A 24,769-nucleotide genomic window follows, 5' to 3' on the forward strand; every position below is an offset into this window, starting at 1 on the left:
AAGATAGAAAACACAACATGTTAGAGAAATTTATGAGATTAGACTCCATTGGTCGACGTTTTTGTATTATATTGATTAAAAACATAAAACGCTCAAGTATATAATTTATCTACCTCAGCTTAACACTACATCATTGATGTCTCGCATCAGTTGATAACAATAAATTTTGAGTTCTAAACATTAATGTCTCACATGATTAAGAAAAAAAGTTATCATGAAGTTTATGTGTTTAACCGACTAATAAAACCAAACTCTATGTCTATCATTAACTCTATTTTGAACTCAAAACATTGTAGCTTTCACTATCAAGTTGAATCAAACAAAGTATCCTAGATTTTTTTTCCAAACTCTATGTCTAGAAATAAAGATTTATTAGATCATTAACTCTATTTTGAACTCAAAACATTGTAGCTTTCGCTCACAAGTTGAATCAAAACAAAGTGTCTTAGATGATCAATCTAATTAGATATAGCTTGAAAATCAAGAAAAAATCACAAAATCATAAACAAGAACATGCTCATGTATTAAAGAGAACTACATCAAATACAAAATTATCAAGCAACTATATCTAATCTCAACAAAGAGAGAAATTAACTATCTATTTCCATGTCTCCGAATGTTAGATCAAGTGGTAAGAGCAAGGTGACATAAAGGGTTGGGTGGGATGAAGGGTGAAGGGTTCGAACCCTAAGAGGACTAGTTTACTAACATTACTAACAACTAACATTTGCCTATAAAAAAACTATCTATTTCCATGAATGACTTTAGAAACATGGAAAAGAGTCAAGAAGAACAGAAGACTCCATGATGTTTCGCTATCGAATCCAGCATCCAATTAAGCCTCCTCTACATGTGCTCCTAGCTTTCTCTCATGTTTCTAAGGTCTAAGGATCAAAAGAAATGAAGATAGAATGGGAAAATATGATGGATATTAGTTCTGCCAGTTTTTTGCTATATAAAGACATTTTACCCGCAAAAGACTCGCTTGAGAAAAGTCCAAGTTTCATTGAGTGAACTACTTTCCTTCATGAGTGGGTTTCCTTATCAACTTAGGTTTGCTTGGGCAAAATCCAAGTTCGCTTGAGAATTTTTTTTTCTTCACGTGTGGGTTTCCTGGTTCACTTGAGCGAGGTCTTCATTGAAAAATCACGTATTCTATGAATTGTGGTCATTCAAGTCACCATTCAAGCTACCCCTTGCTGCTCGAACGAGAATGACTTAGCTTGAGCGAGATGCCTTACCCTTCTTTATAATTTGGTCGCTTGAGCTTGGATTGAGTGAGTCCCAATTGTTTTTGCTCCTCGTGAACCGCCATAGCTCGCTCAAGCGCGCTCAAGGCTCCCTCAAGCAAGACCTTTCTTTAAAGATGGGCTTTCTTGCATGTTTTATGACTTTTGATGGTAGGCTTGGATCCCTTTGCATTCTTTCAAACTTTATTCCTACATCAAAATTAGGGATTAGAACCATAATTTACATAAAAATCATAGCCTAGATATTTACTAAACTGCACAATTGAAGGTTAAAATGATGAATAAATATAGTACACATTTCAAATAAGTGCATTGCATGATATTTAACAACACATAAAATTGACACTTATCATGGATGCGAATGAACTAGGGTTGTGGTGAGCCAATGCAGTTTGGATTGTGACGGTGGAAGAAGATTTAGAAGAATCGAAGTGGCAAACACAAACAAAAACCATAGGGTAAGCCCATGCAATTTGGATCAGTGAAGGTGGTAGAAGAATCACGAGAAGAAAGTCAGTTCAAACCACTATTGCATACCAAGAAACCACTGTATTATTCTTTATATTATGGCGTTAGTCAACCATCATATTACACACTAAAAAATCTCGGTTGTTCAGAATCAGAGTATTATGAACACCATAATTTTTGTTAGTTCTGATATGTATGTTGGGGTTGATTGTCAAGTCTCATATTGCCTAAGTTTATAAAATAAAGAAGGAGGTTAAAAAATTCGCTATTGGAGAATACCACATCGCTTTGTGTGGTGAAGCAAGGGGGAGACCAAGGTTATATATTGGACCTAGGTTCTTTGTTTTTAGATGCACTAGTCAGTAGCACTTAAAGCTTATATCTGACTTAGTTTAAATATTTGCTTGTGAGAGTGTGGTTGTACTGGGGTATTGGGGTGAGAGTAAGAGAAGTCTATGTGTTTAACAATTTTTACATAGTGATAATTCTCTGGTTGTCGGTTTAGACAACGGTCGTGATTTTTTCTCCGGTTTAGACAACACATGTCGGTCTACTTCTGGTTACTGTGTGTTTCTCCGCGACAACCTCATTTCCGGGTCGTCCAAGAGACAACCCACACTTTCCCGCTCCAGTGTTGAGGTTGAGTACCGAGGCGTTGCTAATGTGGTTTCTGAATCATGTTGGCTCCGCAAATTGCTTTTGGAACTTCACTTTCCTCTTTCTCATGCTACTTTGGTATACTATGATAATGTTAGTGTCATCTACCTATCCGGCAATCCTGTCCAGCATCAGCGCACTAAACACATTCAGATGGACATTCACTTTGTTCGAGAGAAGGTCGTTCGTGGTCAGGCACACATCCTTCATGTTCCTTCTCGTCACCAGATTGCGGATATATTCATCAAAGGCCTCCCTCGAGTTCTTTTTGATGATTTTCGGACCAGTCCCAGCGTCAGTGAACCTCCCGCTTCGACTGCGGGGTGTGATAAAATAGAAATATGTTTTGACTTAGCTTTGTATATATACCTATTCAGATTATTGAGAAGATCACGAATTCAGTTATCTTACAATAACCTCGGTGGTAGCGACAGCGACGACGGCTGCCCTGGTGATGAAGATTTTGACTTTCCCATTGTTGGTGTGCCTTGTCCTTGTTCGTGTCCTGATAAGAGCCCACCTTGTCCACTGGCTTTCCCACCTGAACCTTTTTGATCTTCTGGATTCAGTTAGGATCGATAGTTACAAATGTTAATATAGTTGTTGAAGCATGAAGGAGAACGTAAGAAGATGCTTGTGGCAGTGTTCTCAACCTATCATGATGCAATAACCTGTCCTTATCCGTATATGATCCAAATTAACTAAGTACAAGAAAATCACAACTACCCCAAGTCAATTCAAATTGAAACTCATGATTTATTAGTTTAGAAAGAAAAAAGTTAACTACTTGTGGGAAGGCATTGCAGAACTATATATGATGCGTGTGAAGTTTAGGAAAAACAAGTATATTATCATGGGTGGAAAATATCAAAGTATGCAACTTCAATTTGAGGCAAAATATACCTTGTGCACCCAAAGGAACTTCAATCTGAGACAAATTATTAAAAATTGTTATTGATGACAAGCCTATCCCTAGAAAATAAGCAAAACAATAGATGTGTTCATTTTAGGCTAAAAAGCACTTTTGGCCCCTGATGTTTCAAGTTTGTGCAAATTTTGCCCATACTCTATTTTTGCCGATGTTTCTATCCCTCATGTTTTCAAACAGTGCACCGTCTACCCCCCGTCAGTCGGACGTTAAAAAACTAATGGAATGAGCTGATTTGGCTTTTTTTAAATATTTTTTGGACCTACCATGTGGAAATTACAAGTGAATTTGGAAAAAGGGGACATGAGAGATTCAAACTCAAGACCTGTAAGTAGCAAAACATGCATTTAACCAGTTAAGTTACATACATAATTGATATATACATAAAGCAAATTTAATTTATATCATTTCCTTGATCATCATCAACTCCATATACTCCTCTTCATCTCTCCAATCCACTCCAATCCACTCCTCTTAAAATTGAAGCTTCAAATTCATTCCTTTAGCAAACAGAACACTTCTGATGAAGATACTAAAAAATTGAAGATACAAAAGCAAGTAATTTACATATATAGCAAAGCACAATTATAAGAAAAGCACAAAGGAGGCTGGAATTTGCATAAATTTAAACGCAGGATAACTAAAATTAAGCGGGAAAAATTAGATAACCAAAATTACACATGTGCTCAAGTAGGGAGATTAAAAGGACTTTTTTACCACCATAGTGTAGTTTTAGAACATATTTACCATTATAGTGTACCTTTTTTTTTATTTACCAAACTAGTGTAAATCGCCACTTAGAGTGGCGATACATATATTTTTTTGTTTTTTTTTTTTAAGAAATCGCCACTTACCGTGGCGACACTTTAAATTATTATTATATTTTCAAGAAATCGCCAGTACTAGTGGCGACACCTAATTTTTTTATTTTTTTGACTTTCTATTTTAGTGACGGAAATAAATCCGTCACAAAAGCCTTAATTGAAAGCAATCTGTGACAGAATATGGAGAAAGAAATTTTCCGTCGCAAAGGATATTACATCCCAAAATCCAAGAGAACAATATTAAATAAATTAGCGACGGAAATTTGAGAAGGGATTCTACCGTCGCAAAAGGGTTAGCGATGAAATATCTTTTTTGTGACGGATACTTTTTCAATCCATGTTCTGTCACTAATTCTTTTAAATCATATATCAGAATTTTGTGACGGATTTTTTCCGTCACTAATATAGAAAGTCAAAAAAATAAAAAATAAGGTGCCGCCACGGTGGCGATTTCTAAAAAAAAATATTAATAATTTAAAGTGTCGCCACTAACAGTGGCGACTTCTTAAAAAAAACAAAAAATATATATATGTATCGCCACTTAGAGTGGCGATTTACACTAGTTTGGGAAATAAAAAAAAATATACACTATAATGGTAAATATGTTTCAAAACTACACTATAGTGGTAAAAAAGTCGATTAAAAGTGTAACTAAGCCAAAGATAGAATTATGCTTTCAAAGCATTTTTTTGGTTAACTATATATGCTTTCAAGGCTAGTGGAAAAAGACTGATTCTGTAGCAGTTTTGCCCAATAGAATGGACCATGGACATGGTTGTGGCTTGAAGGAATTGATGCATGATTGGTCCAGGCCGTCCATCATAAGAAAACATGTGGAGCTCGGCCTAATAAATCATGCGTAGCCCAAATTTTGATCCAACATATCCAATAATGAAGAACAATGATGGTTACGGTGAAGAAATGCAACAATGAATTCCAAAACAATTGGTTGGATTTGGATCCTCTACCTCCTTCATCCTCTCTCCATCCACATCTGAGCCATTAATTTTAAAATTTAAAGGCTTGGATTAATTTAAGAAGAGAAAAAAAAAATGGATTGGATTTAAATGCTTGGATCAATTTAAGAAGAGAGAGAAAACATGAATTAATCTTCACCTTTAAAATTCAAAATTAATGGCTCAGATTTTGGATGGAGAGGTGATGGAGAGAAGCCCAATGAAAAGGATGTAGATAACTTGCTATGAGTTTATTTTCAATGTGTCTTTAGTCTTTACTTACATTGACTTTCAATGGTTATATTTTTTTTTTTTACATCCAAACGATAAATTGCATCCGACAAGAATTGATCAATGAACTTCTCCACTCAACTCATATATCTTCTAACTCTTACCACTTGAACTATAATTCTAAAATCAATGGTTTAAAATTTATGATATAATAAATGTTAATTAAATGTCGGTGTAAAGAACATCATATAATAATTTGATTTAATAAAAAACAAAAAATAAAGAGGTAAGAGGTTTTGCTAGGGCTTTAGTAAACACCAAAAAGAATAGTAAAAAGAAAAAATTCTAAGATTGAAGAACACGAAAGGAGTGAACAATAAGGAAGGGGTTGTTGTTGTTGTTGTTGTTGTCGCACCGTTGCAGTTGAAGACAGCAGTAATGGCGAGCATTTGGAAAACCCGAACCGCAGTTCGTAGTTTGACCCAATCCTTAGCAGCCGCCACTCACCACCACACGCCGTCGCTCCCCTCTCGTCTCTCCTCCGTCCGCCACCTCCGCTCCGGTCGAGATCCTATCTCCAGGTCAGTCAATCGATTTCACTGCCAGAACAGAAACTAAGCATTTTTATTGATTGATTGAATTTGAATTTTTGTTCAGGAATCATGAAATTATTCCTCCGGTGAACTGGGGGATTCGGATTGTGCCGGAGAAGAAAGCGTTTGTCATCGAGCGATTTGGAAAGTATGCCAAGACGCTTCCCTCCGGCATCCATTTCTTGATCCCGTTCGTCGATAAGATTGCTTATGTGCATTCTCTTAAGGAAGAGGCGATTAGTATTCCTGACCAGTCTGCTATCACCAAGGATAATGTTACTATCCTCATTGATGGTGTGCTTTATGTCAAGGTGTGTTAAACTTTCTTGTATTGTAGTTGTGTTATTTGCCCTTTTTTTTCGTCGAGTGGTTTGTGGTTTGATGCTATTTTTGTCTGGATTACTGCAGATTGTGGATCCTAAGCTGGCATCTTATGGGGTTGAGAATCCCATTTACGCGGTTATTCAGCTGGCTCAGACGACAATGCGTAGTGAGCTTGGTAAGATTACCCTTGACAAGACCTTTGAGGAAAGGGACACGCTCAATGAAAAGATTGTGGTGAGTTTAGCTCTTTGAACTTATTCTGTTTGGATTTGTTGTGTGTGTGTGTTTGTCATTTTTGCTCTGGTTCTCATTTAAGGAAGCGATTTTGCTACTTCAATTTCATGTCATATTTGAAATCTTCTTGTTGGAAGTCTTGGATTACCAGAATGTAGGTTAGTTCTGAAAAGAATTTGGCTCTTAGATGGAGCTACTACTCGAATTTGGTGGAAAGGATGCTCTGTAAAACATTTAATTTAACAGTCCTTCTTGATGCTCAAACTGGTTGGTATTTGGCTCTTAGATGGAGCCACAACGTTCACAACGCCTTATCAATTTGACATCAACAACAAAGCATTTTCTCATTAGATGGATTGGCTAAGTTCACATATGACCATTTACCCCTAACTATTGAGCTATCCTCGATCTAGTAAACTCTTACCGGTGCTTCTACAGGACTTTCCCATAAATGCCCAAATCACATATGACAAGATTCTTCCTTTTGTTTTTTGGCAATCAGCGTTAGAAATATAGTATAAAACCATTCATGTGTCTTCACCTAACAAGTTAAACTTTTAAGGTAGTTGGTTCATGACAGAGAGCTACCTCAACTTTCTATTTGATTGTTGTATTCTTAATCTTACCTTGTCTCGTCCATCAAAACATTCTCATGTTTGCGATGTTAAACTTATTTTGTTGTTGGTTTTAAACTTCCCAGCACTTAAGCCCATACCATAACCGTATCATTGCAGTTTTTATAGCTTTGCGGTAACTTTTTCCTATAAGCTTGAGTGGTACTTTGTTATTGCAGACCACACTCAAAATGAAGGCCGGTTTGAGCAAATTGGCCTTCATTTCGTCCACTCTACACATATCTTATGCTTGACATCTCCCTCTATCCCCTCTTCATTTTGTGTGGTAGACCCAACATTCTTGAAATATGAGACTTGTGTTGTTGCATGTTCTCCGATTTTCATCACTAAGTTAGGACTTGTGTGTCTCTTGCCAAACTTGCATTCCACAGACTGCTTCACTTTTACTTAGATGGAAGCAAGACTTGTCTTCACATCTCTAACTTTTCATTTATGTCTTCTATCAACTTTCCAACTGAGACTATGTGTATGTTTGGTTTCTGAATGTGAAAGTTGGTTCACTCAATGGAAGAAATTCTTCATTTCACATTGAGGTTCATTGGAGATCGAGAATGTGTATTACGAGGCACCCAAGCGTTGTTGTAATTGAAAACCTAAAACACCCATATCATCAGCAAAAGGCATGCATGGTGGGATCATTTTCTGGATATGTTTAATGAATACGTCAATAATAAAATGATAAAAGTTCAAAGTTGACCCTGAGTGCATACCTATTGTTATAGAGAATTCAACTTCAACATCAAATCAGAATGATTATTCATCAAGTCTTGAGTCTGACCTTGAACATGAGTGCAAACTTGAATCTGGGCAGTAAAAGCATTAATCTCCAACGTCACATGCATAATGTCAAGTTTTTTTTTTTTTGTGTGTAGAAGGAACCAAATGCAACTTCACTTTTCAAGTTAGTTTACATTGAGGAGTTTGTAAGAACTCTGAATTTACATGTTATGTGATTGGTTTTAGTTTCACATTTTCCTCAATCATTAGAGATGATTTCAGTGGATATTCAAATTACTCCTATATGTGTGGCAAATTACATCTAGTAGTGCCTTTAATAGTATTTGGGTCATTCTTGTAATTTGAACTTAAAAATAAGAATGCCGACATACTGATCAATGTTATCAATGGCGGATGGCGGTCCATGGCGGAAAACCAAAACAACACCATAAAAATATGGCGGACGCCATGGCGAATTGTGGCGGAAGCATGGCGGCCATAATATAAATAATATAATATAATGTATATACAAAAGCCTATAAAACAAGCGTCCCAAAAATTATTGGCTTTTGTACCCTCCCTTCATAATTTTTGCACATTAATTGCATCCAACGTCATTAGTATCATCTTCTTTCAAAGGATGACAGTACTTCCACCCTGGATTAGTTTTGTTATTCCTTGAAGAAGCTTGTGATGAAGCTCCATCACTTACCATGTTAAGGAGGAGAGGAGAGAAGGGCTGGAAAGTGAATATAAACGGAAGAGAGAAATAAAAACAGGGTCTAAACTCATGAAGAAAAAGGGAAAGGGTCAAGGGAAACAAAACAGAGGCTCACCAAAGGGAGGTCGCCGGACTAGTCGCCGGAGAGGGTGGAGCTTGATGGGGAGGGATGACGTGTTGGAGAGGCAGAGAGCAACATCCTTTGAAGTTTGAATGAACAAGAAGAAGAATAGAGGCTGGGGTGCTTCTAAAGGGGTTTTGAGTGGTTTGGTTAGATTCTAAATGGGTATGGGCCGGGTCATACGAAAAAATTGGCTTTTTTGTTCCAAGGTCCCAAAAATCCGCCATGACATGTTTTTTTCATGGCGGTCCGCCTAAAACCGCCACGTGATACCGCCATTGGACAACACTGATACTAATTGGTTGGAGGGGGGGATTTTTTTTTTTAACTTGTTTTTTTTCTCCTAAGGTTCTTATCACTCCCCTCCCCTCATGAACCAATCAAGAAGGGGTTATTTCCCCTCCCCTCCTCTCCTCTTAAGTCTTAACTAAAAATGATCAAAGTTAAATCCCTCCCCTCTGTTGAACCAAACACACCCTTAGTTTAAAATATAGAAACTGATAAACCCATCTACTAAAGCTCTTTCTAGGCATTTGCTTAGTCATTTGAACATGGCTTATAAACCTGCTTGGTACCATGGTGTTATTATTTGAGTAGATAGTGAAAATTAACTGACAGAAATGGGCTTGCCCTTCCTTAGGAGTCAACCTGGTATTTTCTTTGTGATGTTCCGAAAAAATATTTGGAGAAGTATATAAAATTAACAGTTTATCATGAACTGTCAAATTTAATAATTGTTAATTTAATTGTGTGACTAAATTGTTTCAGGAGTCCATCAATGTGGCTGCAAAAAGTTGGGGTCTGGAGTGCCTTCGATATGAAATAAGTAAGTTTTGACAATGTATGAAAAATCTTTCTTTATTTTCTTACTTGACAGTTTTTCTGTAATTGCTTTTGTGGTTGTCCTTGTGCAGGGGATATCTCTCCTCCACGTGGAGTGAGAGCAGCTATGGAGATGCAAGCAGAAGCAGAGCGAAAAAAGAGAGCTCAAATTCTTGAATCTGAAGGTAATCAATTTGATATTCCAATTCTTCATATGGACGATATTCCAAAATCCTTCTTTAGTTTTATTACCTATGTCAATTCAACTTTGTTGCTTCTATGGTTATGGGCACTGTTGACCTGTATTGTTGTTAAACAGGAGAAAGGCAGGCGCACATAAACATCGCTGATGGAAAGAAGAGTTCAGTCATTTTAGCATCAGAAGCTGCAAGGATGGATCAAGTTAACAGAGCGCAAGGTTAATTGCATGCTGATATATCAGTTTCAACTTATAATTATGTAACAATGTTAATCCCATAAGATTAATTGCATGCTTAATGCTTAACTTGATTTTCTAACTCTTTTTAGTTTCAAATCGTTATTTATATTTCTGTATTCATATGTACTTTCTTTATGAGTTTCTGGAAGACATGATGACATGGATTGGATCATTCTTACTTGATTACCTGACTTGTGTTCCATTGTAACATGTCACCATTAACTCTGTGTTTAAGGGCATGCTATCATCATGTGTTATTTTCATCTATCAATTGCTTTTGAATGAAACCATAACTGATGAGCTTGATTGATGTTCCCTTGCTCCTTTTGTAATGTGCTACCATTAACTCTTAACTCTGTTCAATTTGGCTTGCTGGCAGCATCTATTTTTCTTCATCCATCAATTGCTTTTGGAAAAAAACTCAACTGATGAGCTTGATTACTGTTTCCTTGCTTCAGTGACACTTCCCCCTCAATATTTTTATGACTTTATAACTAGCACTGTTCTTCTTCAGGTGAGGCTGAAGCCATCCTTGCAAAAGCAAAAGCAACAGCTGAAGGGCTTGCTGTTGTGTCACAATCCCTAAAGGAAAGTGGAGGACCAGAGGTAAGGTTCTTCATTTTCTTCGTATTCCATATATCACAGCTTGTACAAGCAGTGAACTATATGTTGCTAGTTTAATTAATTGTTAGTTGTCATATGTTGCATCTGTTGAGAATTTTTTTTTGTTTATATCTTATTAGTAATTGTCTACCTTTTCATGGAGATTTTAGAATATGTTGGCTGAAAAAAGGTAATGACAGCACACACCTTGTGTTTATAGTTCTATCCCTTGCATGTCAAAAATGTTGGGCATTTATAATTTTTGAATATGCTTGTATTCCATCCATATAGACTGAGTGATTGTGAAACTTCTGTATATAAACCACATTATTGCATTCACAGTTTTCAGTGCAGGATCCGGTTGATTTTTTCTTTGTAATGTTTGATATCTTGATTCTTTTTTTTCTTTCTTTTTCTTGAACACGTTCAAGCATTTTATGGTATAACTCCATCCATCTGAATGTTTGGTTTGGTTATAGCAAACTAAAAAATAAGTTCCTCTTAAACGCAGTTTGGCTAAAAGTAAAAAAATGTAAATTTTGTATTGGGTCTGAAAATTTAATACAAGTCTAATACTGTAAATTTTCTTTTCAAATAAAAATTTCCAAGTATTAATCATTTCACTTCAAATTTATTTTTGACCAAAATTAATTTTGAAAAATGTAGGTCGTCTAAAATTAAGCTTGCATTCTTGCAAACACTCGACCAAATACAAACTCAATAGGGTAGAAGGTTAATTATGTTTGTGTTTCTGTGCTTATCAAAAAAAAAAAATGTTTGTGTTTCTGTAAAGCTGGGAAAAAAAATTCTTGTGGTAAATCCGGGGTGTATAAAATTGCCTCATAATTGACACTTGAAAAAAAAAAATCTGAGTCTCGTGGAGTAAGTAACAGGCAAGGAATTACATTGTCATTTTGTTTGCAGGCAGCAAGTTTAAGGATAGCAGAGCAATATATTCAAGCTTTTAGCAACATAGCTAAGCAGGTAATTTGCCTACAAACTGATTCATATGCAAGACTCTGCATTGTACAATTTATTCCCTTTGAAATTTATTTTATATTTGTTATTTGCTTTTTCATCAGGGCACGACAATGTTGCTTCCTAGCTCTGCGTCCAATCCCGCTAACATGATGGCGCAAGCCCTTACAATGTATAAAAGCCTGATTGGTAATGTTAATGATAAGCACAGTGGAAACACACACTCTTCAATAGCATCACAAGAAGAAGAAAATGATTCCTCTGGTGAAGTTAAAGATGAGAACTCGACAAGGGCTAGTATCACTAACCGAATCCCAGATTATTCAGGGACAAATGGGTTTTCACTTCAGAAGCCCCCAACAAGGGACTAGTCTTTGATTTTACAAAACTTCTGATGAGTTCATTTGTTTGTTATATTGATGTTGATTTTGAAAAATGAGTTCAAAGCTCGAAGAGAGGGTCGTGGAAGTGTGATTGGACTTTATATCGCAATAGTTCCTTTAGCATTCATAATATGATACACGATTTATGACTAGACAATGAAATCTCTTCCTAACTAGCAAATTTGGGGAGTAAGAGAATGAAAATAGAAGTTATCTGCCTTATCTCATGTGTACTAGTATTTTCTTCCATAAATAATGCTTGTGCAGATACTTACAACATGCTTCGTTTGAATTTAGCTGTATTTTTTTATGAACAGTTAATGGTTATACGGAGGATTTATTGCATGGGAACAATAGGAGTGCTTCCTGACTTTGTAGCCACACTCTGGAAAATGCAGAGTAGATGTGGTGTTCACAAGTATTTAGCCTTGAGTCCATTTTTTTGTTTGATTTTCAAAGCAATTACTGAATTGTTTTCTTTTGAAATTTTTTATGTGATATTTGGTATTTCGTTTGTAATTGGATGTCGAAATGGTTAAGTAGGGCATTCCATTCCAGGACTTGATATGAATGCATTTGAACATGCAAGAATAAAGCTTTTGCTTACAAACTTCCCAGACATCCTGATTTCTAGAGCTTTATTTCAAGTTAATTTCTATTATAAACCGGAGTTATTATTCATTTACACTATATTTTCTCCTCCATCTCAATCTCAATTTCACTTTGCTGAATGGCTTTGAGGAGCTTCATTATGGGGTTGCTATTGATATAAGTAATAACTATCTTGGATGGAGAAAGCAGCTACTGACTCCCCTGCCTGATACTGGGTGGTATAAATGAGGGGTATCTCTTATGATGCATGGTACATGGACTATTTGGGTTTTCCTCCTGTTGGGCTGTAAATGAATTTGAAATCTACAATTAAGTGCCTATTTGGATAGGAATTGAAAGTCCGTTTTCTTCTCTTGGAATGTGTGTGCGTGATTTCCAAAGTGCTCAAACGTGAAAGACAAAAATTGTTTCGTTTACGTTCACGTTCAATCCAACGTAAATACGAACAGACCCTAAGACATCTAGAATTTATTCACCTTTGTACTTCATTTCAATATATTTACCTTAAACAAAAACCTTCCTTTCTCTTATTATCTCCATGTGCAACACCAACACAACCAGTTGGTGTTGCACATGGATGAATATATTTTTCTTCATTCAAGCACCATTTTTTAAATGGAAAAGAAAACATGTAATTCCATTTCCAGTTTTCCACTATTCCTGAACAGTAACATACTCCTAAACAGACAAAGAGTGAGGGATTAAAAAAGCCCAAAGCAGACGAAGAAGGCTAACACAATGAGCCACACTATATGCAACAGAAGAAGTGCCTGAGCAGAGACAGGCCCCGCACCCCCATTCCCCACTCCGCAGAACCCCAATTTCGCAACCTTCACGCCGCCGCATGCCGCCTCTGCGCACCCGCACCAGTACGTCACGCCGTCCACGCCGCATACCGGGTCGGCCCGGAAACACGTAACAGGGCACGATGACGACGGCGCTGTCACGGCGCAAACCTCCCGCCCTTCGTCTCCGGCTAGCAGGACCGACGGGTAGACGCAGAGGGCGAAGACGGCGATGAAAACCGCAGAAAAGCGCGGCATTCCGCAGAATTCGCGAAGACAATGCAGAGAAAATGGGAGGAAGGAAATTCTTTGTCCCAAAAAGGGGTTTGCTTGGAAATTGGAATAATGCAGAATGGGAGGGAGGTTAATTGGGACTACTTACTCACTAAGGCGATATATTGAGTTGAAATATTTGAATATATGTCTCATAAATATCATACCAAATCTCATCACTGGAATGACTTTTTAATAAATATATAGTTTTTTCAAATGACTTTTTAATAAATACTAAATTGATTTGTTTCTTAATTGGAAAATAAAAAATGTTAATGGTGATTAGATTGATCATGACACTAGCAAGAGAAAGACATTAGATGCATGAGATCATATAAAATATGGTTAATGGTCAAATTAGTCCATGAGTTTGTAAGCGAGTTTAATTTAGCCGCTCTGACGAAAAATGACGTTTAGTGGTAGTCACAAATCAACAATAATTGCATAAATAATTGCCACTAAACGTCATTTTTCGTTAGAGAGACTAAAACATATAATTTTAGGAGGATGTTAAAGAAAAAAATTATTTTTCAGAGATGAAAAACAAAAATAATGTATTTTGACTAGAAGTTTATTTAAGCCAAAAAATTAATATCATGACACATATCAAAATATTATTATACCACCTAAAACTAGAGTAACTTTACCGAATATTTATTTGGGACTTCTTCGTTGTCATTTCTAACGCACTAAAACACCAAAAATTATGACTGAAACTTAAAATATAAATAATTAAAGAAAACTTAAAATGAATGAACACTTACAATCTAAGTAAAAATGACTCTAGTGCCATCTAAAGTCTCGTTACATGAAAGAAGCTTCTATTTTGTTTTGGTGATTTAGACAATTTTTTATTATAATAATATTATAGCTCTTAAAAGATACAAATATAAATATTAATTTTGTGAGTCGTGCTATATAGCACGATAGGATTTAGCACGAGAGTGCACGAGCAGAAGTTAGTGGCGGTTTAAAACCGTCACGAGTTTGCGGTGCCGGGAAAAAACGCAAGGTTTACATATTTATGACGGTTTTAAACCGTCACTTAGTGCCAGAAAAAATCGCAAACGTTACACATTTCTGCCGGTTTAAAACCGGCAGAAACTGCCTCGTGCTCCCATCGTGCTTACATCCTCGTGCACTCTATCATTATCCTAATTGTTATGAAATATATGGATGCCCATCAGAGTTAAGAGTCCATGGGTCAGGCCCATATGTATACTTGTTCAACACTCCAAACCTAATAATATAAATACAAGGGAGTCTGCTCCTAGCAGAGGATCCTCATCACACTATTTTTCTATCTCTTGTTCCTCTCTTCTCCTACCTTATTCACTTACTTACTCTTTATTCATAACACGTTATCAGCACGACACTTCCAGAGTAAGTGCCACATCCATGTGGAAGGTTATAATTTTACAATTTTTTCTTCTTCTTCTTTCTTCTCATTCTTCTTCGAATCATTTATCTATGAGTCCACTATTACCATAGTAATAAGCATAGCCTTACAGTCTAGAAGCACTGTAATTGAATTATTTTGCATGAATCAGGAAGATTCATATCCTTACAGTCCAGAAGTACTGTAATTGAATTATTTTGCATGAATCAAGAAGATTCATAGCCTTACAGTCCAGAAGTATTGTATTTGAATTATTTTGCATGAATCAAGAAGATTCATAGCCTTACAGTCCAGAAGTACTGTATTTGAATTCTTTTGCATGAATCAGGAAGATTCATAGCTTTACAGTCCAGAAGTACTGTATTTGAATTCTTTTGCATGAATCAGGAAGATTCATAGCTTTACAGTCATGTCCAGAAGCACTGTAATTGAATTATTTTATTCATAGCCTTACAGGCACTGTAATTGAATTATTTTGAATGAATCCTGAAAATTCATAGAAAAAATATATGAATCTTAAAGATTCATAACTTACGAGTCTGGAAGTACCATAGTTGGTTATCTAAAATATGAATCCTGAAGATTCATAAAGATCATATCCGAATTGTATTGAGATATATTCTCTTTGAGCTATGAGTTCAGAAGTACCATAGCATGAATACACAAATATTGACATGAATGGAATATTGATCATTCTTCATTCCTTTCTTGATGTGAATGGAATATTATTGAATTTTTCCACCAGAAGTGGAAGAGATAAAGAAAGGTCAAGAGATATATCATAACGGAAAGAGATCAAGAAAAGAGTTATAAAATATACTATATTTAAATTATTTAATTTGAATTGATCTCTTTATTGAATTTACTACTTTTATATTTGTTAGATAAATTCTTTTATGATAATTGATTAAGTTAAATTGTGATATTTTATCTTTTAAATTGAATGACCAATATATGTTGTTATGCAAAGTTCGTAACAAATCTAAAACCTTTTGATCTATTTTTTTTAAGTCGTTAATATACTTTTGATAATGAAAAAGGTTGAGAAATTAGTCTATAACAAAAAAAAATTGTTTAAAGATGTAATTATTAAATTACAGAGAAAAAAAAATCTTCTTACGATTTTTGAAAAAAAAAATACTAATGCTAATTTTCAGGTTATTCGTTTTTTTTTTTCTTTATCTACACATATTAAGATATATACCAATCTTTTCAGTGTAATAATATATTCTATGTTTATTCATAATAGTGAATATAACTTCAATTTGCATTTAGGATCAGTGTTTGATTAAGTGGCTACTAATATTATGGGGAAGATTTAATATGATATCAAATGATTTTGTTACTATTAATAAAAAATATAATTGAAAGATAATTATTGATTTTGTATACATGTAGAAACATTTGTATGTAGATGTACTATATTTTAATTAGTACATAATTTTTTTATTAAATCTTTGATGATTTTTTTAATATGTGTAAATATTTATGAGATCATGAATAGAGTATTTTAGGAATAATTCTATGGGTTTGTGATAAAATTATTTTAGTTATTTATTTTGCACATATATTTAAACTTCCTTCTTTATCATAAAGGAATATTTAAACAAACTTGACTATTTCAAATAAACAAAAGAAGAAAATCCTATAGTCATTTGTCAATATCTACATTATAGTTCCTGAAGAACTATATCGTTATCATTATAAATGATCAAGTTGATTGAAAGATATGTGTCTATCATGTAAGCTACAGAAGTAGCTATATTAAGGAAGGATTGAGATATTCCTTGAAGTGAATATTTCAACAAACATGACAAAAGTTGTGATCATTTAGATCAACGCATGGTTAAATGTCCCAGAAGGACATCCAATGACTTATATGGTATTGTTTCATGAAATGAAACTTTTGTGGTGGCTCTCTAGAAGAAGCCTATGAAATTTCAAAACAATATTTTAAAATGGATCATTGACACTCTTGAATAGATCCATAGATCAATAATATTATATTTTTTACAAACAACCCAGATGCGGTTGCAATCATAGAAGTGATATTTGAATCAATGGTTGATGTGACCATGATAATAACTCCTCATATCGAAAGTCTTCTTGACACAATGTAATGTTCAGACGACGTGTCCTATTGACACGGTGATGAAGCGAATTGCAGTGCAATTGCTAATAGCTTGTTGAGGGGGAGCATAATAATATGGTTGTGACTCACACTTAGGGGGGGAATGTTGAGAATTTAAGTGTGAGCTAGAGTCTCACATTGGCGCATGATCTCATGCCTTATGCTCTCTTTATCTTCCCCTAAATTTGGTATCAAAGCATACAAATATAAAGAGCATATATAAACATTGTTGCTAGATATTGCTTGGATCAGTCGTAATCCAGACATGTAAAGATATCAAACCTATTATGTTTTTCCATGCGATTGATATGAGTTAAAGGAAATTATGAGATGTAATACTCATCTTGTGACACAACTGCCATATTCCTTATTAATTTGAAAGTCTTGAAGGACTTTATTTACATCTAATTGATGTAACAATAAACTATGGGTTGAAAATATCAAAATCCTTGAAGGATTTAAAATGCCAGAAAATTTTACTTCAAACACTGAAGTACTATTTTGAATGAGAAAGTTCTATATATGGAACAAATTGAATGTGATTGGCAGGACCGGTTAGACCATCCCGAGTCTTTTTTTTTCGAAAGATGAATGAATATATTAATAAATCTTGAGTATAATACAACCCAAGTCAAGGATAAAGTACAAACTGATACTGCCAAAGAACCCACCACCAACCCACATAATGACTTAGACAAAATCCCAAGAAAGAGCCTCATTAAAACCTTACTTGGAAAAACCCATTGGGATAAAAACCAAACAAGGAAAAAGAGTACCACAATCCGGGGATAGCCATTCTGCTTCTAAAACACAAAGTTAAAAATTAAAACTGATTCGAGCTTAACTCATTGCTCGAAAATTTGGAAAAAAAGACCCATGTACAGTAATAACAGCAAACGTAAAACAGCAAGAGCATCAAACAGCAGCAACAGCTCCAGCAACGACTTTCAAACAACAGGAAACAGCATCAGCAACGTACAGCGACAGTACAGCAGCAACAGCAACCAGCAGCACTTAACAGCAACAGCAACGACAGCAAAACCAGCAGCAGCAAAAAGAAAACAGGGAAACCAGCAACAGCAACCCACAGCATTCACAGCAACAGCAATGACAGGAAAACCAGCAGCAATAAAAAACAACAGCATGGAAGAACCAGCAACAGCAACCAGAAACATTTAATAGGAACAGTAAAGACAGCAAAAAACATCAAAAAACAGCAGCAGCAGCAACAATTAGCACACCAGCAAGCAAGTAGCCCAGATTCATGGAATTTTCCAATGGTCCTCGAATATAAGCATTCCAAATTGTTCCTGTAAGTAAGAATATAAAACGAAACAACAACACTTTACGATGAGCCAAAACTATGGCCCTGAATAGAACCAAACAGGCTCCACACAAAAGCACCATTTTTTTGCCAACTCGTCCGCCTCCGCATTCCCCTCCCTCAAGATATGAATTACCCCGATACAATTCACGAGTGGCATCAAATAGTCAATCATATTCAACTCATTTGTAAGCTTCCAAGGTCTCATTTTTCCACCGCTCACCCAGCCAACAGCAAGTGTGGAATCACTTTCCAACTCCACATAAGACACCATAAATTGTTGACAAAACAAGAGAGCATAGAGAATAGCCAACACCTCCGCCTCATCAGCTCTTGTAACCTCCACTTTTCTGGAAAATTTGCCAAGCACTTCGCCCGCCCCATTCCTCAAAATACCACCAATGCCAGCACACCCCGACTGAAAAGACCCATCAACATTGAATTTCAGATTCGTACCTTGGGGTGATTTCCAAGGGACAACTCTGCGCACCCCCACCTTGCCTTGAATATCTATTTTTGTAAATCCCTGAGAGAATTGATGCACTCCATAAGGACAATCCTTCCACCAAGCCTTTATCCAAGTAAAAAGCATAAACATATGAGACTCCCATACCTCTTCAGCAACAAAAGATAAATCTTTAAAAATCACATTATTTCTAGCTAGCCACACCACCCAGCATAAAGCATATGGTATCAAGTCCCATAAAATCCTAGGTGTAGATCTTCGAAGTGACCCCCATTCAGCCAAGCACGCCTGAATCGATTCGGACACCCCCCACCAAACACCTTCTCTATGTAACACACTTACCCATAGCTGCCAAACCTTAGGACAATGCAGAAAAAGATGGGCCACCGTTTCAGGTGCACCCAAACACAGCACGCAAGTCGCCCCTTCTTCCAAGGCCACGCCACGACGCCTCAAATTTTCTTTAGTAGCCACCCTGTTCTTCTGGACCTGCCATAAAAAAAGAGCTATCTTGGATGGTAAAATTGGCCGTAGTGATTTTGGAACCGACCAGCCATCTTCCGAGAACCATCTTGCCTCAACAACAGCACATAACGATTTCACACTAAACATGCCCATATTATCATGCTTCCATACCAAACAGTCCACCTGCGCATATACCCCCTGTTTAGGAACCAATTGTTGAAGGACGAGCTGAAAATCATCATACAGTTGTCGTTCCCAACCCAGAAATTCTCTCTCAAAGGATATATCCCAAACCCATGTATGCCCAACCACCACACCGCATTCCGTCACCGATGCACTCTTATGTGACGCAAGAGCAAAGACTCGAGGAAAAACCAACCGGAGTGGTCCCGAACCAACCCAATGATCTAACCAGAACAAAACTCAACTCCCCCTTCCCACTTGACAAGCTATTCCATCCCTGAATACAGTACCAACAAGCCCACTTTCACGCCAAATTGCACACCCCTCAGCAAGAGGAATAGAAAAATTTTTATGAGATAGTGCATCGAAACTAAGTGATATAAGCTCCCGCTTCAAACCATATTTGCCACAAATTACTTCCCCCTCCACAATGCATTTCTCTCCCACCCAAACCGCCAAACCCATGTCAACAGCATGGCCTTATTTTTCCACTCAAGGTAACCCACCCCCAAACCGCCATACCTAGACCCCTTGCATATATCCTCCCAAGCCACCCACATAATTTTATTTGTGCCCAGAGATCTCCCCCACAAGAAGCGCCGCATAATTCTCTCTATTCTCAAAATAATCCCCTTTGGTGCACGATACAATGCCATGTAGTAAAGAGGAATAACATTTAGAACAGATTTAACAAGAACTAACCTCCCGCTTAATGACAAGAAACGTGAGTTCCATGTACCCAATTTTGCTGTCAACCGCTCCAAAACTGGATTCCAAAAAGCTAACCTTCTAGGATTACCTCCGAGAGGCGAGCCAAGGTATATGAAAGGTAATGAGCCCACCTTAAAATTCCACCAGTTTGCAGCTTCCTGGATCAGCACCATATGGGCATTCATCCCAAATACTTCAGATTTGCTAAAATTAATTTTTAGGCCTGACGCAAACAAAAAAGCTTCAACTGCCAAGGCCAGGTTCTCATACTGATGCTGAACACAATCTGAAAATAGCAAAGAATCATCAGCAAATTGTACATGGTTTAAATAAAGGCCTGGAGCCACTTCCACCCCGCATGGGTTATCCTGCTCTAGCAGCTGATTCAGCATACACGACATTCCATTCGCCACTAAATTAAAGAGAAGAGGGGATAAAGGATCACCCTGTCTCAACCCCTTTTCAATAGAAAAGAAATCAGACGGGGACCCGTTAACCAAAACCGCCAAAGAAGCTGAGGAAATGCAGCACTGCATCCATTTAATCCATTTGTATCCGAAACCCATTTCCTGCAAAAGCTCCAAAAGAAAACCCCATTCAATGCTATCATACGCTTTTGCAAAATCAATTTTAAAAAGCAAACCTCCCTGTGGTCTTACAGACATAGAGTGGACAATTTCAGCTGCAATCAAAGAGCAGTCCGCAATCTGTCTCCCTGCTGTAAATGCAAACTGATTCTGAGTTAACAACCTTGGAAGAACCAGACTGAGGCGGGCAGATAAAACCTTGGATAGCAATTTGTAGACACTGCCAATCAAACTTATGGGTCTGTAATCTGATATCTCTTTCTGATGACCTCCTTTGGGAATAAGTGCAATGAAAGTAGAGTTCAAACCCTTTACCATTCGACCTGTATGATAAAAGTCATCAAAAAATTTAAGTATATCATCTTTCACCAGGTTCCAAAATTTTTTAAAAAAATCCATGCTGAAACCATCAGGGCCAGGTGCTCTATTTCCATCAAAATTCTTAACAACTTCCCAAATCTCCTCCTGTGAAAATGCTGCTTCTAATAATTGATTTTCAGACTCTGACACCTTCTGCAAATTCACATTCTGCAGCCGAGGCCTAGCTACTTCAGCCACCCGGAAAAAATTCTGAAAGTGATGCCGCATAGCCTCTTTAATTTCTGCTGGAGCTGTTAACTCTCTATCCTGATATCTTAACTGAGTAATATTCTTTCTCACAACTCGTGCCTTACAGATGCGGTGGAAGTACTTTGTATTCCTATCCCCCTCCTTGAGCCAACGCACCCTTGATTTCTGTCTCCAAATTCGTTCCTCCTCACGGTATGCTTTCCATAAATCCTCCAGAATGCCCCTCCGCTCCATAGATAAAGTGTGTGACCCCCCTTGCTCTTCCATATCCCCCATCACCTCCTGCAGTCTCCCCTCTAACATCACTATTTTTTCCGTCCCCATGCTCCCCTCCCCCTTCGCCACTCTCTTATTTTTCCCCTCAACCCCTTCAATTTTTGTTGCAAGACATAACCCGACCAACCTTGGTAGACTGAAGAACGCCACCAAGACTCCACCACCTCATTAAAGCCGTCCTCCTCCACCCAATAATTGAAATAATGAAAAGGTTTTGGACCAGCATCATGCGTACCAAACATCAAAGACACTGCCCTGTGATCAGACACGTTCCAGTCTAGAACAGATTGAGAAATATTTGAAAATGATAAAATCACCTCTTCAGACACCATCCATCTGTCCAGGCGACTCCATAAGCCATCATTTCGACTCGAGAACCAGGTATACTCCCCATTCAGAAGTGGTCAATCAGTTAAGTTGCTATCCTGCACAAACTGTTGAAAAATAGCATCTCCTGCATCTAGAAGACCACCTGATGACCGTTCTGCAGCCAACAGTACTGCATTGAAATCACCACCTAGGAATACCATGCCAGAATGACCCATAACATGAGTCTTTAGTGCCTCAAAAAATACTCTTCGCTCTGCAACTGTATGTGGTCCATAGACATTCCCCACCAACACTATATGTTCAGAGTTCAGGAGCTTCAACGTCATCAATATAAAATTGTTATCAGTCACGACTGTCAAGACTTGGCAACTATTTTCCTTCCACAGGCACAAGAGCCCTCCTGCTACACCTACTGAATATACCACCACATGACGCATATGCAAACTTTGCGCCCACTTTTCTATTGTTGTCTGTCGATGTTCGTTTAGTTTAGTTTCTTGAAGAAAAAGTAATTCTGGTTTCAGCTGCTAAATTGCTTTTTTCACAATCTCCCTCTTCGTTGTTCCTCCTAGCCCACGAACATTCCATGTGAGCCATGGTCCCGGCATATTAATTAAGATGCGGATGATTGCCGCGGATTTGAGCTTCCAACCCTCTTATCATCAAAGCTTCAGAACCACGCGGTTTTAAACCAAGCTGCTGTCCAATCAACCAAACTCGTTGAGCACGAGTTGTCACACCGTCTTCTCCTGTCACTGGCTCTAAATAATCATCTGGCAAGGCTATAGGTTTGTTTTTGCTTCCCTTCGGCCGTCCCCGCTGTGAGCTTTTCTTAGATGAGTTTGTGTTTGGGGAATTGTGAGGCGTTGGAGTTATTGGATCAGACAGCACAAGATCAAGACTTTTCAGGGGCGTCTGTGTCTCTGGGGGGACGCACGGTTGAGGTGGAAAGCCAATGCAGGGAGCGTTTTGCCTCACTATTTGGTGTGGCGAAGTCCGGACGTAATTTCCACTCGGTGTAGCTTCTTGATCATGGAACGCAGAAGTGGTGGATTGTTGCAAATAAGCTGCAGGCATCAAAAAGTCGTGTTTTGTGTGCAAATCCGTAGGCAAACACTGCTTTATCAATTGTTGAACTTGAAACGGGTCCCAGTAAGTTGAGTAGAGTGGCCATCTATATTTTTGAGTCATATCCTGAGTGTTAAAGGAATATCCTGTAACAGAAAACTAATTATTTGAAATAAAATCAGGATATTTAAAATCAAAAGGGAATATATGATTTTGAATTATCTTTATATCTCCAGCTTTTATATTTCCCTTCCAAGCCTCAATTTCCTCCTCCGTGTAACCCGTTTCCTTCAAAACGTGTAACTGTTCCATGAAATCCTCTCCTACGTTGATGGCACCATTGATGGTTGTAGAATTTGAAAAAAAATTCTGGTCACCCAACTGGTTTGCTTCCAGCCGTTCATGGCTTTTCATTGCCGCCGGTGAGTCATGTCCGACCTGTCCAAGGTGTTGCTCAGGCCTTGTATCACGAAAATCAGCCCCTGGAACGTCAATTGAGTCAGTTGCCATCTGAGAATTCGCCACCTCCACCATGGTTTGAAGCCCTTCTAATTTTTCATTCCGGAATACTTCATCCTCTTCTCCTGAGTCTGCCTCGCCAACAACATCATAGCCTTTGTCAAAACTAGCTTCTGGTTTACCTTCATCCTCAACAATGATGTCGTCATTATTTTCTGAGTCCTCCCCGAAGTCAGTAGCATCTTCAGAGTTATATATCTTCACCGGCGTTGATGGCATAGTTTCTACCTTGCCATAGTCATAGACAGACTCATCTTTCTCTACCAAAATCACACAGGTTGTCCCCTCCATAGCCACTGACATAGTAAAACACTGGAGAAGCGGGTGATGCATACGGACAAGTATGCGAGCAAAATCTGCCCGATGACGGTGTTTGGTTGCAACATCCATGTTCACGAATTTTCCAATTCTATTTCCAACGGCTGTAAAGAAAGTGTCCGACCATAGACCCATTGGTACCTGCCATAGACGAATCCACACCAATTGTTCAACCCCAAAGGTAAGCGATGTACACGGTTTCAACTCCGTTAACTTCTGCTCCAGGAAAAAACTACATTCTGCTAAAGTATCCTCCATCTCTTCTTTGCTCACAAACTCCAACAGAACCTCATCTGCCCCAAATGGGATGAAACGAAAATTATACATACCGATCCAGGCAAGCTCATCCTGTATAACATCAACTGGCTTAGCTTCAAGAGTACGAGCCCGAGCACATCGTTGGTACCACAGACTATCCAACTCAGTGGCTAAGAAGCTCAAATGTTCCATTCCTGGCTGTCGTGCATCCTCATATATATGGCCAGGAGGCTCTTCCTTTGTTGACATCTCTTTTTTGTCAGGACATGTTGGAATATGCTGAATCTTTGGCCTCCATATTTTTCCACTTACCTGAGCTTGCACAGATTTTCTCTCTGCTATTCCCTTCTTCTCCTTCGTGGTGGCTTGGTTAATGCGTGCCTGTTTCACAACAAGATAATTTCCCTCCAGCCTCACCCCATTGAACATTCGAATGGCCTGCCATGCCTCCCCATCATTCTGAAATCGAACGAAGCTATAACGGAAACGCTGCTGAAATTTTTTCTTGAATTGCAGAAAGACATCTCTCACTTGCCCTGCCTTTCCAAAAATTGATTTCAATTTTAGCAAGGTGATCCTGTCGTTCAAGCCACCAACATAAACCGAAAAT

The 24,769-nt window shown here is 37.6% G+C and overlaps 2 protein-coding genes across 2 annotated transcripts; one reads left to right on the forward strand and one right to left on the reverse strand.

Moving 5' to 3' along the window:
- Positions 1 to 5,641: 5,641 nt before the first annotated feature.
- LOC130748529 (uncharacterized) lies at positions 5,642 to 12,104 on the forward strand. Its single transcript, XM_057601761.1, has 9 exons — positions 5,642 to 5,895; positions 5,972 to 6,218; positions 6,316 to 6,465; positions 9,428 to 9,485; positions 9,574 to 9,666; positions 9,801 to 9,899; positions 10,435 to 10,526; positions 11,448 to 11,507; positions 11,606 to 12,104. Exons 1-9 carry the CDS (start codon positions 5,753 to 5,755, stop codon positions 11,870 to 11,872), a joined length of 1,209 nt encoding a protein of 402 aa, XP_057457744.1. The 5' UTR covers positions 5,642 to 5,752; the 3' UTR covers positions 11,873 to 12,104.
- An 852-nt stretch (positions 12,105 to 12,956) lies between these two features.
- Positions 12,957 to 13,660, reverse strand: LOC130732026 (uncharacterized). The gene has a single exon (XM_057584158.1). The coding sequence runs from the start codon at positions 13,537 to 13,539 to the stop codon at positions 13,198 to 13,200; it is 342 nt and encodes a 113-aa protein (XP_057440141.1). The 5' UTR covers positions 13,540 to 13,660; the 3' UTR covers positions 12,957 to 13,197.
- Positions 13,661 to 24,769: the final 11,109 nt, after the last annotated feature.

This window comes from Lotus japonicus, chromosome 1, assembly GCF_012489685.1.
Source record: "Lotus japonicus ecotype B-129 chromosome 1, LjGifu_v1.2".
NCBI lineage: Eukaryota > Viridiplantae > Streptophyta > Magnoliopsida > Fabales > Fabaceae > Lotus > Lotus japonicus.

Bases quoted from the DNA above. Each gene is read 5' to 3' on its own strand.
- LOC130732026 (XM_057584158.1), bottom strand. From the start codon at position 13,539: ATGCCGCGCTTTTCTGCGGTTTTCATCGCCGTCTTCGCCCTCTGCGTC.
- LOC130748529 (XM_057601761.1), top strand. From the start codon at position 5,753: ATGGCGAGCATTTGGAAAACCCGAACCGCAGTTCGTAGTTTGACCCAA. The intron at 5,896-5,971 runs GTCAGTCAATCG...ATTTTTGTTCAG, and splicing joins GGTCGAGATCCTATCTCCAG to GAATCATGAAATTATTCCTC. The intron at 9,900-10,434 runs GTTAATTGCATG...GTTCTTCTTCAG, and splicing joins TCAAGTTAACAGAGCGCAAG to GTGAGGCTGAAGCCATCCTT.